The 12,251-nt window shown below is 40.4% G+C and overlaps 1 protein-coding gene and 1 long non-coding RNA gene across 3 annotated transcripts in view; one reads left to right on the top strand and one right to left on the bottom strand.

The window, feature by feature from the left end:
* LOC310906932 overlaps nucleotides 1–12,251 on the bottom strand; it is a 226,187-nt gene that overhangs the window by 143,167 nt on the left and 70,769 nt on the right. The gene's annotated exons all lie outside the window — the stretch shown is intronic.
* CD2AP (CD2 associated protein) overlaps nucleotides 1–12,251 on the top strand; it is a 76,766-nt gene that overhangs the window by 19,249 nt on the left and 45,266 nt on the right. The window contains exon 2 of one of the 2 annotated variants that reach the window (XM_083857203.1): nucleotides 3,042–3,202. In XM_083857203.1, the coding sequence (XP_083713329.1) occupies nucleotides 3,042–3,202 (161 nt within the window). Of the gene's footprint in view, nucleotides 1–3,041; nucleotides 3,203–7,884; nucleotides 8,163–12,251 lie in introns of those variants that run through there. The other variant, XM_083857204.1, reaches the window with a different exon arrangement.

Genomic DNA, 12,251 nt, shown 5'->3' with positions numbered 1-12,251 from the left:
CGGGAGAAAGTCTTCCCCTCTCAGGTGAATTTTGGTGTTTCTGGATGTGCTAAAAGGCTCAGTAAACCTCACAGTGCTCTGTTTAAGCCTAAGACTATTTTTCATTTGAGACTTGATCATTACGAACTTTAAGCTACAGATAATTGATTTGAGTGAGGTTTAAAATGGAGAAAGCAGTGTAAAAAGCAGAAGGGAGATCAGATAGATTGTTGTTGCTGGAGAGTTCTGCTGTACCTTTTACCAGCTGAGAACTTCAAAGTTTTGACCAGCTATTATGTTACTGGAGTCCACCTTACTGCTGACTGATTGCAGTGTGTCTGTTCTTGAGCAAAGCTTTTAAGTGGGAACCTGGAGCATTCAGAACTAGTACAAGCATTAAGTATAATCAATAAACTGATGTAATTTCTAGTTAGTGTTATTATAAAGACTCGTGATTCCTTAAAAACATTTTCTGTCATTGCTGGACTCTCTTTTTACTTGGGTAAATATTATACTTTAGGATGTTTCAGAGATTTATTTAATCTGGACCGTTTGGCAGTACAGAGGTTTCTTGCCCATCACCTGGATGATTCAACTAGTGCTACTTGCTAGTATTGAAAAGTGAAACTTCTAAGTGTTCTTCTTGAGGACCATGTAGTAGCAGAACATGGGATGTGTAGCTCCTTGCTGTTCCTCTGCCATCATAGGAAAAAAAAATATCTGTGGGATGAAACTATCTTAACATTCCCCATGGTCTCTTCCACTTTACAGACAAGGTAACAGAGTTCACATCTGGTTTGTCTGTGTATCCACAAGGGTGGCTTTGGATATCACTGACAAACAAATCCAAGAGGAAATTCAGCACCCAGATTTCAAGTGTAAGAAGCTGATGTCTGTTTATTGCTATTTGTCTTTGGAACATAATGACATGTGGATGATGACTGGGAGGTTCTTCAGGTTCTGTGTTTGTTGTTGGCATGGCTGAGTGGATGTTTTAGAGCCTGGAAAGGTGACCAGATGAATGTGCTGTGTATTTCAAACACAAATACAGAAATTCTCCCAAGGGAATAAATAAGCTTTCAGTAGAATTGGTTCATGTTGACACAGTGTGGGTGTGATTATCTGCTGCTGCTGTGGAAAAAGGACCAGGTGTTTGGCAGCTCAAGTCACTGTTGGGAGCATTTGCCATGACTGACATCGTGATCCATTTGCCATGTCTAGCTCTGTAAAGCTGTCCTATGGTGTTTATATTGAAATGTGCTACCTGCTAATGTGCTTCCAAGCAGTGTATGAGAGAAATATGGGACATGTAGAAAAATGTAAGAAATATCCATTTATAGGTTTCCAGAATGGCTGGGTTGAGTTGGTTGGAAGGTGATGTTTTCATTTCCAGGCTCTTAGGTGATGAATGGCTGTTGTCTTTATGATTTGTGACTGCCAGAATTTCCTGTATGTTTGGCAATATTTTGTCAGCCACTCTCAAGAGACAATTCTGTGCAGAAGCAAGACAGAACTACTCTGCTTGCTGCAGGCAGTAATGGGGGAATGTGATGCTTTGGAACAAGCTTGGAGAGTACATTTGGCAAAAATAAATGTCTACAGTACAAAAAGTGTGTGCTAGAAGTTCCAGGTGCGTATCATAGGCAGGTAACTCTGGTGATGACTTCTGTTCATGAGGAAGAAAATGATTTTTTTTTTTTTTTTTTTTTTTTTTTTTTTTTTTGTTAAAGGAAGAAAGCAAAATGAAGTCTTCACATTTATGTCTACTGGTTCCTTTGTTAATAGGTGCATTCAGCAAATAGTTTGCCAGACATGTCATTCTAGCATCTCTTGCATTCATGGTATCATCATATAATTCTGGTTTTTTACTAAGGATTTTCTGGCTTCATCCATGGGCAGCAGAGGGATAAAGGCTTAATTGCAATCACTGCAGCTGCACTTGTGATTAAAATTTCCCACAGATCAGAATCACACATTGGTTTAATGCAGCTGTAAGTTCAATAACTAGGAAATTATGCTTCTTCCCGTTTGATTCCTTCATTTTTTAAATTAATTGTTGGTTATTATTGTTCACTGATAAAATAGATTAAGCTGGGAAAAAGTTTCTACAACCATTCACGATTTCTGTCTTTTAATCTTGTCGTGCTCCTGTGCATTTGATCTTCAGAGGAGAGGGAGGTTTCGGTGAGAGCAGTCAGTATTTTAACATTTGTCAGTGCCTGGATATTTGACTGGATTTGAGTGAGAGGGAAGATTATTTGATTGCTGCAGGTTTGTGGAAATTTCAGGCATAAATAGAATTCCTTGATGAACAAATGTGTCTTTATTGCCAAACAAGCCTTAAGCTGTCAGTGAGTGACTCTCATGGATCTTGGCAGTAGATGGACAAGTATGTGAATACACTGCTGTGCTCCTCTGAGTAAACTTAATTGTATCAAAAGTAAAGTTCACTTGCTTATCCTATTTCATACAACCAAATCACTCTGAAGGAAGGTGCATTTTACATATTTACAATTTAGGTTGTATGTTATTGTCAATCGCACTCCTTCTGGTTGTATTGCATTTCTTACATCAAACCAAGTGTTGTGCAGCAATTATTTTTTTGCAAACATAGTAGCAGGCTCAAGTATGAGAACTAGCAAAGCATTTCAGGTATGTGCCATACACACAGTGTCTGATCCTCGCCCCAAATGGGCACTGAGTAAGAAGCACTTGTCCTGTGGGCAGTGATTCATAATTGGTGAATCTTCAGCTGGAACTTGGTGGGGAAGAAACACATTGCCAGCAATTCCTTCCACCAGACATGAACAAAAACCTCCCCACCACCACCAAAACATGACCTGGTGTCATATTCCTAAATTTACTTTATTCTAATTGGTGACTCTCCAATTGTTTCTCCCTCTCAAAAATACCTGGGAATGTCACAGTTGATGGGTGAGCATTGCTGTGAGGGAAATGCCTGTTGTTATTCATTGTTGGGTTTGCCTTTTGAACATGTATGACTTTCAAGTTGCATTTCCCAGTCTGCTCTGTATTCACTGTGCATTTTTTTTCCTTTGTAGTGGACTATATTGTGGAATATGACTATGATGCAGCCCATGATGATGAGTTAACAATCCGAGTTGGGGATATCATCAGGAACGTGAAAAAACTGGAAGAAGAAGGATGGTTGGAAGGGGAGTTAAATGGCAGAAGGGGCATGTTCCCTGACAATTTTGTGAAGGTGAGTTTTCTGCATTCACTTGATTTTACTGTGATGATGTGGCTGGGTCATTGTTACTGAAATATTTGGAATACACAACAGTTCTATTTGTAACAGGATATTTATTTTAATGGGAACATATTCAAGGTGCTGACTTTTTTTAAATACACTTTTGAAGATTTTTTTTTTAATTTGAGTTGTGTTGTCTGTTCTTACATTGGCATTTCTTTTGGTCTGTACCCCTGCATTACGTGTTCTGTGTCACTCTGACTTCTGCAATACATCAAGTTGTCTGTAGCCACAGTTATCTGCTTTAGTTGGATGAAGTGATTTAAAAACCAAGAATATAAAAAAACCCCTAAACCCACTCCTACAAAAGACATCCAGCCATGAAACAGTTGGGAAAGTGGGATCACAGCTCAGTCAGCTCATCTGTAATGAAAAGCTCCATCCTCCAGCTGTGCTGATGTGGGTTCTTCAGCCTGGATCAAGCTGCTGTATTTGAAGGGGCAATTCTGTTTTACCCTGGACTCTGCTGCTGGCACTGCCTTTTTTGTGACTCTGCAAACCCCTTGGTGTAACACTTCCATGCAGTCCAAGTGTAGATATTCCTACCCCTTTTGAAGTGAAATTAATTCTTTGCAAAGCAGAACTATCCAGTGTATCTTACTGTGATACTTTCATGTTGTAACACCTGAGGGGATATTGGTCCTGTGCTATAAATACTTCTTTACACTTGCTTATTTTAAATTTGACAATTCTTCTGAAAAATTGAAAAACCAAAATTATTCTTTTCTGATTTACTGTGAAGGGTTTTAGGATTTTCCTTTTAAAAGTGATAGGAACAATCCAATTGTTCTCAGAGAGGGTCTCCTACCAAGGGAAAGTTTGGATGAATGCTTTTCACTTGTCTAACATTTTCGAGTTGTTGGTAGTTTAGTTCCAAGTTATGTTTGGGTTTTGAGTCTGTATAAATAGTAATTTGACCTAAAAGATGTTTTGATGATTATTGTGCTGATGTTCTTAATCAACTCTCAAGTGCTGTGTGGGAAGGAAACATCAGACTCGGCTCTTTTCTGGTTTGTGTGTCATCAGTTTGTCCTGCTGAAGAGCAAAGATGTCTTGGATGTGACACGTTTCTGTATTATTTACCATACTTGTTGGGTGGTTTCTTGCCCTTCTGCAGCTGCGACTTTTATAAACTTTGTATAAAATGATTTCCATCCTGTGACATCTCAGCTGCAGGTATTTTTAACTTTCCACTGTTGATATGTGCATGGCATGGTCAGATGTCCTGAATTACAGGGGCCAGTCAGGTTTCTAGAAGGCTTAGGGGTTTGGAGAAGTAGAAGGGAAGTTGTGTAGAAGAAAAGGATCACTTTTGTTTCATGACAACAGGGGTAACTTGCCTTGTTGGTGCTGGAGCTGAGTGCAGTTCTGGGGCTGTTCTTGGGAACTGTTCTTCAAGATGGTGTGTTTAGGCAGGAAGGATATTGTGCAGTGGTGAGATCATGGGAAAGCATTAATTGTTAGGGAGCTGAAAGTTGTGTGTTTTCTTCTTGGTCAGTTTGATTATAGTTTCTTTGTAAAAGTTAATTTACAGGTAGTGACAGTTTGAGAGACTATTTCTGGGAAAGCCGTTGCAGAAAAGTCGTTTTTGGGTTTGGTTTTTATTGTGCCTCCTCCCAAATCATTCTCATTTGCTGCTGTAGTCGGTTGTTGGATCATGCTGCAGGATCTGTGGGATTGCTCCTATGACCAGACTGCTGCACCTACCAAACCTCAGCAACTAAACTCAAATTCCCTTCTTGGCCTGGTGTGCTGTTAACACCTGCAAGGTGTGAGTGACCTGCTGGAGGGAGGTGGAAATGAGCTCAACCAGGGCTGGACTTTGGCCCTGTGAATGGGGAAAGTCCCTTGAGAAATGGATTTATTTGTTTGCCAAGAGCAACCACCACCATTGGGAGTGGTAAGAACAGTGAGGATGCTGACAAGAGATGAGTATTGCTGGCTTTTCATGACCCATATGAAAGGGAAGGAGCACAAAAGTCTGCAAGAGGACAGAAATGTGACCAGAGAGCACAAATTGCTGTGTACAGTACTAAGGGTTGCACCAAGTTTTACATGTTTGATTGCAAAATTCTGGGGCTGTACTTAAGTATTTATTATTTCCTGAAAGGATCATCTTACTGTCCTGACTAGAATTTCATGCATGAAATGAGCATCTGGCCTGAATGCATTATGTGGTTAAATTTGTGGTGGCTTTTTGGTGACATAAATATACACAGTAGTTTGTTAAGGATTGAGCTGAGGCCAGGATGTAGCCTCTTCATGCAGACTATGGATGGTAAATTATAATTTATGCTGATCTGGAAAAGATTAAATTTGAAGCTGGAAGTGCATGTGTTATCCACTAGATTTGCCTTCATATGTAAAATTTAAAAACATAATAAATACAATAGATTAATCTGTGCGAAGATAAACATGTTTTCTTTTTCAAATGTTACATGTTATTAGAGAAGACAAATTATTTTTTAAAAAAGAAATAAAAGCCTTTGATTTCCATCAACTGAAAGAGAATTGGGAGGAAGGTTCTCATTCCAGCTAGTTTGTTTTTGCTAATTTTGTTGGTTTGTCTCTTCTTCATCCTCTGTGAGGGCAGGAAAAGAGCTGTTGCCTTGGTGCCAGCTGCAAACTGTCCTTGGCTGTGGGGCAGCACAAGGCTGCTTCTTGCCTTTTTGAAGGACAAGCAGAATTTGGACAGGAGGATTATTGCTGCATGCTGCCTGAATATGTTGGATGCCCCAGATTCAAACTGCTAAAGCAGATCAGTCCCCTTCTGTTCCCTCCTTCTGGGCTCTGCCCATACATCAGATTTACTGACATTTTATGCCACTTCTCATGCTTTGACAAATGCACCTTTTCTGTTTGAAGTATGACTAAGTGCTGTCACCTTCATTTTGGGTTGTTAAAGCAGGAAATAGCTTTTTGATTATGTTTTCCTTTTATTTTTCAAGTCTTCTAAACATTGTAAAATAATTTTAAGTTATGGTAGTAGGTTTGTTTCATGTAGTGATAGCAGGTGGGTCTTTGCTGTCTGAAGTGCAGCAGAGGAAGCGGAGACTGCACTTTTAATTGGGTTGATTTGTTGTGGGTGAGCTAAGCACTATGTGACTTTGAAACACTCCTATGGAGAAGGGAAGTTATAGAAGCTCCCTGTGGATACTGATGTAATGCTGATGCTTGGTACCTTATAACATCACCTGGTAACTTTTTGGTTGGGTTTTACTGGCTTCTACCCAATCCTTTTCCATATTGATGGGGAGATCCTGGGGGATGATCAGAGCCTGGTGGCGTCTGGTTCCTGGTGCCAGCTGGGACCAGGATGTTTTCTGTGAGCCCATCACCTGATGGGTTAACCAGCAGTCTGAGGTGGTTTGTCCCAACAGGTGCAGTTCTTGGTGCTGACTTCTACTCACATCATTTTGCTTTTAAAGAAAGAGAATGGGTAGGCTCAGCTGAGGGGAACCCCATAAAGCCTCTGAAGCATCCTCAGACACTCCTGTGCAGTGCCACTGTGTGGGATGGGGAGTGGGAGGTGTTGGAAGGGCTGGGTGAGAACTCTGTGTGTGGAGTGTCCAGAGCAGTCCTAAAACCAGAAGATGATGGTAAATGTACAGTTTAATACAAGTGGGTTATAAAAAAGTGCAAGCAATTACACTGCCTGCTTGTGAAGCTCATTTCCTTGAATTCACTTTTCAGTGCTGCAGCTTCTTAAAGATGTTCTGCCTGAATTGCAGAGCTGGATTTTGGAGTGCACACGTTTCCAGTGTTATTAACAAAACCTGGTGTGAAATTCCTGTTCGAACTGTGTGCATATCCTCTTTGAGGGGGTTGAACTGGAGTTCTTGTTTCTGACATTGTTATTGCCATTTTTCTGCTTCTTCCTGTATGGGTAATTTAAAATAAACTACTTCATAGATTCCTGAAAGGAATTAGCAATGGAACCTAGCAGACTTCTATTGTTTTCTTTGAGAGCAGCTTTTCCTTTCTAAAGTCCATCAGGTGAAAAATGTGCACACATTCCTTTGTTTCCAGTGTGATTTAGAGAAGTGTAGTAATGCTGTTAGATGGAATGTGTGAGGTTTTTGAGCTATTAAGGTGTGTGGAATGTGGAAGACTTTTTGGGTTTGGATTAGGTTTTATTTCTGTTTGCTTTTAGACTTTACTTTGAGAACTGTTCCTGTATATTATATAAAGATTAAGAGTCCAGGCCTCTCCTCCTTCAGGAAATCCCCCAAACCTCCTTCTTTCTCTGGCCCGATGAATCTTAACTCCTTTTTTTTTGCATTTTCTTTGACAAGGTGAACTAACATTCTTGTGGATTTATTTGTTCTGAGTAATTCTAATCACTCTCCAGACGCCTGTTGTGTTGATAACTGAAAGTGATTTGGTGTTCATCCTTCTGCTTATTTTCTTAAGATCTTTGTCCCTACATAGCTGAGAATTTTTTTTTTTTTTTAAGAACTGAAGTTCCTTGTTTTATTTCCTTTATTGCTATCTTAGTTTTGTAAATAGCTGCATTGTGAGTAATAGGCTTTACATGGTAGTAAAACCAGTTTGATCATAAGCTCAAGGCAGTAACTCGGATGAGGGAGGAGCAGTGGATAGATTAATCAGTAGCTTTCATCAGTGAAGGCAGAGAAGTTTGCCAGCAGGCTCTGGGGACATTCTGGTGAGCGAGCTGGACGTTTCTCCGAGCCAGTTTGGGCCATGCAGCCCCTCAGCCCTGGAGCTGGAGCTGGGGCAGCTTCCTGCCTGCACAGGTGTGAGCAGCTGCTGCTGCTGCTCTAGCGCCCAGCCTGGATCCTCTCCAGGTTAACACGTGAACTTTGCTCACTGGGACATTTTTCTTCCTCCCCCTAAATAAAAAAACCCCTGCAACACTGGGCGTGTTCGAGCAAATATGTCCTTGGAAGCGGTAAGCTTGTTTTATTTTCTGTATGTTCTTAACAGCAAATGTTGTTAACAGACTTTGTGTTTTGGGGTGGTGAATGGAAACAGCAGGAATTTAAAAGTTAGGCTTGCAATATGATTTTGAGAGTTTATTTAGTATATGGTGTAAATTCTTGGTCCTAGAATTGTTTGTGTAATAAAATTACTTGGGGTTCGTTTAGCTCAGGTCCTATTCTGTACTATAGGGAGATGCTTAGAGATTGCAGACAACTACTGTGCTTGCAGAAGGAGTTCCTTTTTAAAAGGATGATTTGTTTTTAGTTGATTCTTTCTGTTCAGACTTTTCCTGATCTGTGTGTTTGTGGAAACAAAACACAGCCCAAACTTCTTTTCTTCCCTTTTCATCACTCCTAGACAAGCACTTAAGAGTATTAGCACAGCTGACCTGCCTTCTTAAGCCTATCCTTGCTGCCCCTGTCCTGTGTTCTCACTGGAGGGATGCTGTTAAACACAAGTTTGTGTGCTGTGAGCCAGTGAGGGAAGTTTTGGCTGAAAGTTCCTTCAAGCGTAGCGTCTTCCTTAATTCCTTTTTCAAAAACACTAAATTGACCTCACCCAGAACTTTAAACAGGAATCATGGAGTTGGGAGGAATTGCAGACAAGACACACTCTTCTGGTTAGTTCTAATCTGGGTATGATTAAAAAGTCTAGTAACATTATTTAAAAAAGCAGAGTAATAAATAAACTTTAAAGCAATGTGTATAGGTTAAGCCATATTCATTTAGTTTGAAATAAGTAGGATGTATTTAAGGAATAGAATAAAATACCTATTTCTAAAATGTTGGCATCTGCTTCTTAAAATGTTCTGTCCAAAATCTTTGCATCCAGTTAAGGCTTGGAGAAAACAAGATTACAGGAATTTATCAGTCCTGTTGGTCAAATTAACATTTCAGTTTGTTCAGCCTTTTCCTTTGCTTTATTATTGTTTTGAAGGAGCCATCACCACTAGCAGTGGGTTGTGCAGGGAGGTGACACTGAGTGCTCAGAGCACTTCCCAGGCAGAGTAGGCAGCCCTGCTGGTAAGAAGGTGATGTTTGCTTCGAAGCTGGCAGTTCTTGTTTCTCAGAAACAAAGATTACATGCAAGATTGAAAGCCATATTAAGTAATTTCAGTTTCAGTGCTGAGTATATGAGAGAAGTGCTGGGCTCTTTGTCTTCAGGCAAGGAGTGAAGCTGAGCATTCAGGCTGGTGCTTTAACACCTGTTGCAAGTGCTGTGGTGCAACAGCATTGTCCTGCTGATTTTAATTCAGGCTTTTGGGGGAAATAGGGCCACTGGAGGAAAGTGTTGTATCAGGGGGTACCTTGTGCAGCCTGAACTGCACCTGTGCTAATCCCATCCATTGGCACATGTCTGGAATTTGTGAGAATGGTGATAATGATTCCTGTGCTTGTGGGGTGAGAGAGAAATCTCTGCTATCCAGCTGTTTTGGCCTGAATAAACAAAGAAACAGTTTTTTTTTTTTCCAACTGGAATGTTGATAATTGGCTTGGGTAGGCCTTGCTTATGATGGGGAAACTTGGTTCTAAAGTAATAGTAAAGAAAATTAAATCAACTGAAAACATTGCCAGATATAACCAATGGCACTGATATGTCAGCATCTTCACTGTCTTTCAGAGATCACCATGATTTATTCTTATTCCTGTGACTTTTCCAGTTGAGTGACTGGAGTGACTGCTTGGGTTCAGACCAGTTGGGTCCCAACCCTGTGAAGTCCTTCTGTGAGGTGACTGTGTCTGGCATGAAGAGGGGAAGTCTGGAGCTGTATTTGATTTAGCACTGTAGAGCTGCTGTTGCTGACCCTGCTGTGCCCACACAGCCATTTGTGGGCACCTGTGTGTCAGGTTGTCTTTTCAGCTGTCACTGTGTCCACATGGGAGTTTCCTTTGTCAGTATTGGTTGGGGATGTGTGAATTATTTCATATTCTGAGTGAAATGTCTATATAAGTGTCTTGTTTGGAAGGCAAGGGCATGCAAATGAAATATTTGAAATATTTCTCTCGATAGACTGTTAGATCTGAAATGTCACAGGTGCTTTCCTCAAAAGTGAGCTATTTAACTGCTGAAATTTGTTGAAATGCTGTGGCCCTTTGCCTGTTCAGGGTGAGCACCTGTGGTTTAAGATATTGAAAAAAATCACCTGAGAAGAATATTTCCCTTTGCATTTGCAAACTGTTGTTTCACTGTAAGAGTAAAAATCTAAGGCATTGTGAAGTCTTTAGTGGCTGAATGTGAGCACAGAATGGGGAAAACACTGGTGGTTCTTGTAATATTTAGTATCTTTTCAAAAATGGAATATATATATGTTGATACTGTGTTGTCAAGAGCATGAGAGAAATGGAAAGAACTTCTAAATTTTGACTCAGTGGCAGGACTGGTATGGAACTTTAGGGAACTTAAGGTGCTGTCCTGAAGAACAGCTGGATAAAATGTGATTAATGACCTGTGTGAATGCTGCTTAATCTGCAAATTATTCCCTCTGATTTGAGTTATCCAAGTTTGTTGATTGTACCTGTGCCTCTTGCTTTTCTAAATGCCGTATCAGCTTGTGATGTTGCTCTGTGGTAACTGCACACTCCTGGATACTCCCAGAGCTGCTCTGATTGAGTGTAATTTGTGTGGAAGAAGCAGCAGGTTTATACATGTCCTTATTCCTGTAATCACATGAAGCAGTCTGCTCCTTTGTCCATCTTTATTTAGTTGTTACACTTGATTCATGTGTAATTTTATAGCTTCCTCTCCAAGCACAGGAGCAAGGCAACCATTCCCTGCCTGGAGGCTTCAAACAGGGTGTGCTCCATCAGAAGGTGTTTACAATCATCACAGAGCATTGCTGGCATCTCAGGGAGCAGCAGGGACTGAGGGGGCTTGTGCAGGAAAATGACTTTTAAGTTTAGACTTTCTCTGTGTACAGAAGTCTAAAATGCAGCTGTCAATGTGCACTCTGGAATTAGCATATGTAATAAGACCAAAGAGGTCAGTTATCCAGGTGCTGTTTGTTGTGATGTTTGTTACAGCCCAGGAGGCTCCGGCTGCACATTCCAGCCATGAAACTGCAGTCCTTTGCCATATGTCTCCTAAATCAACGTGTGTGTACACTCAGGACAGTTAATATTAAATCTCTTCTTTTGCTTTTTAATGAGGTGGAATGAAGTAATCTAAATGTGAACTTGAAGCTTAAACCTGCACAAGGGTAGCTCGTCTCTGTCCTGTCATCTCTTAACATTTCATTTTTGTTTGGTGGCTCATCATTTTGGAGGGGGAAGTTCTTTCTCTACTGTAGTACTTTCAGTATTGAGTTTCAAATATATGTGTTCCTTGAACACTGGCTTTATTCAATATTATGGGCTGATCTGAAAGTTTATTATGGTAAATGTTTTCTAGGTTTAATAAGCTTTTTCAATGTTCTTCACTTTGTGAATAGTTTGGTCTATCGTTATGTATGCGAATTCATTAGCTTTGGACTTGATGTAATAAGCTTTTCAATTATTAGAAACTGATGGTGATGTTACATAGATGCTTTCAAAACAGGAGCAGAAAACAAGATGAATTTTCAGTTAAAAATGTTAGTTAATGTATGAATCTCTGGTAACGCTTAATCTTTAAACCTTTTCTAATCTCCACTGAGACTCCATATTCATATTTTTAGCCCTTACTTGACAATCTCTGAAGCACCTAATTTTGTGTCCTAAGCAAGACTTGTGAAGGGATGTGGATGTGTCAGTGTTTTAACTTGTGGCCATGAGTGAAATGCTGAAGATTTTGCAGGGAGTGCAAAGAGATGGTGCCTTGGAAAAAGGACACAGGGAAGAAAAAAGCTGAGGGAGACACAGTGGGTGAAAAAAGACAGGATGATGGTGAGAAGGAGCAAAGGGGGTTAAACATCAGAGTGCACCTGTAGTGGTTACTGGATCCCACATTTCTCTGGACCAGGAGTTGAGGCAATTAACTGGGAGAAGGGAAAGAAATGTCTTCCTGCTGGTGCGGGGGAAGCTGATAAAACACACGTGCTGTGGGAGCTGGAGCTCTGTCTTGCCCTCTGCCACATGTGGTT

The sequence above is a fragment of the Zosterops lateralis genome (assembly GCF_965231275.1).
Source record: "Zosterops lateralis genome assembly, chromosome: 3".
NCBI lineage: Eukaryota > Metazoa > Chordata > Aves > Passeriformes > Zosteropidae > Zosterops > Zosterops lateralis.
This window is presented reverse-complemented; position numbering and strand designations above follow the sequence as displayed.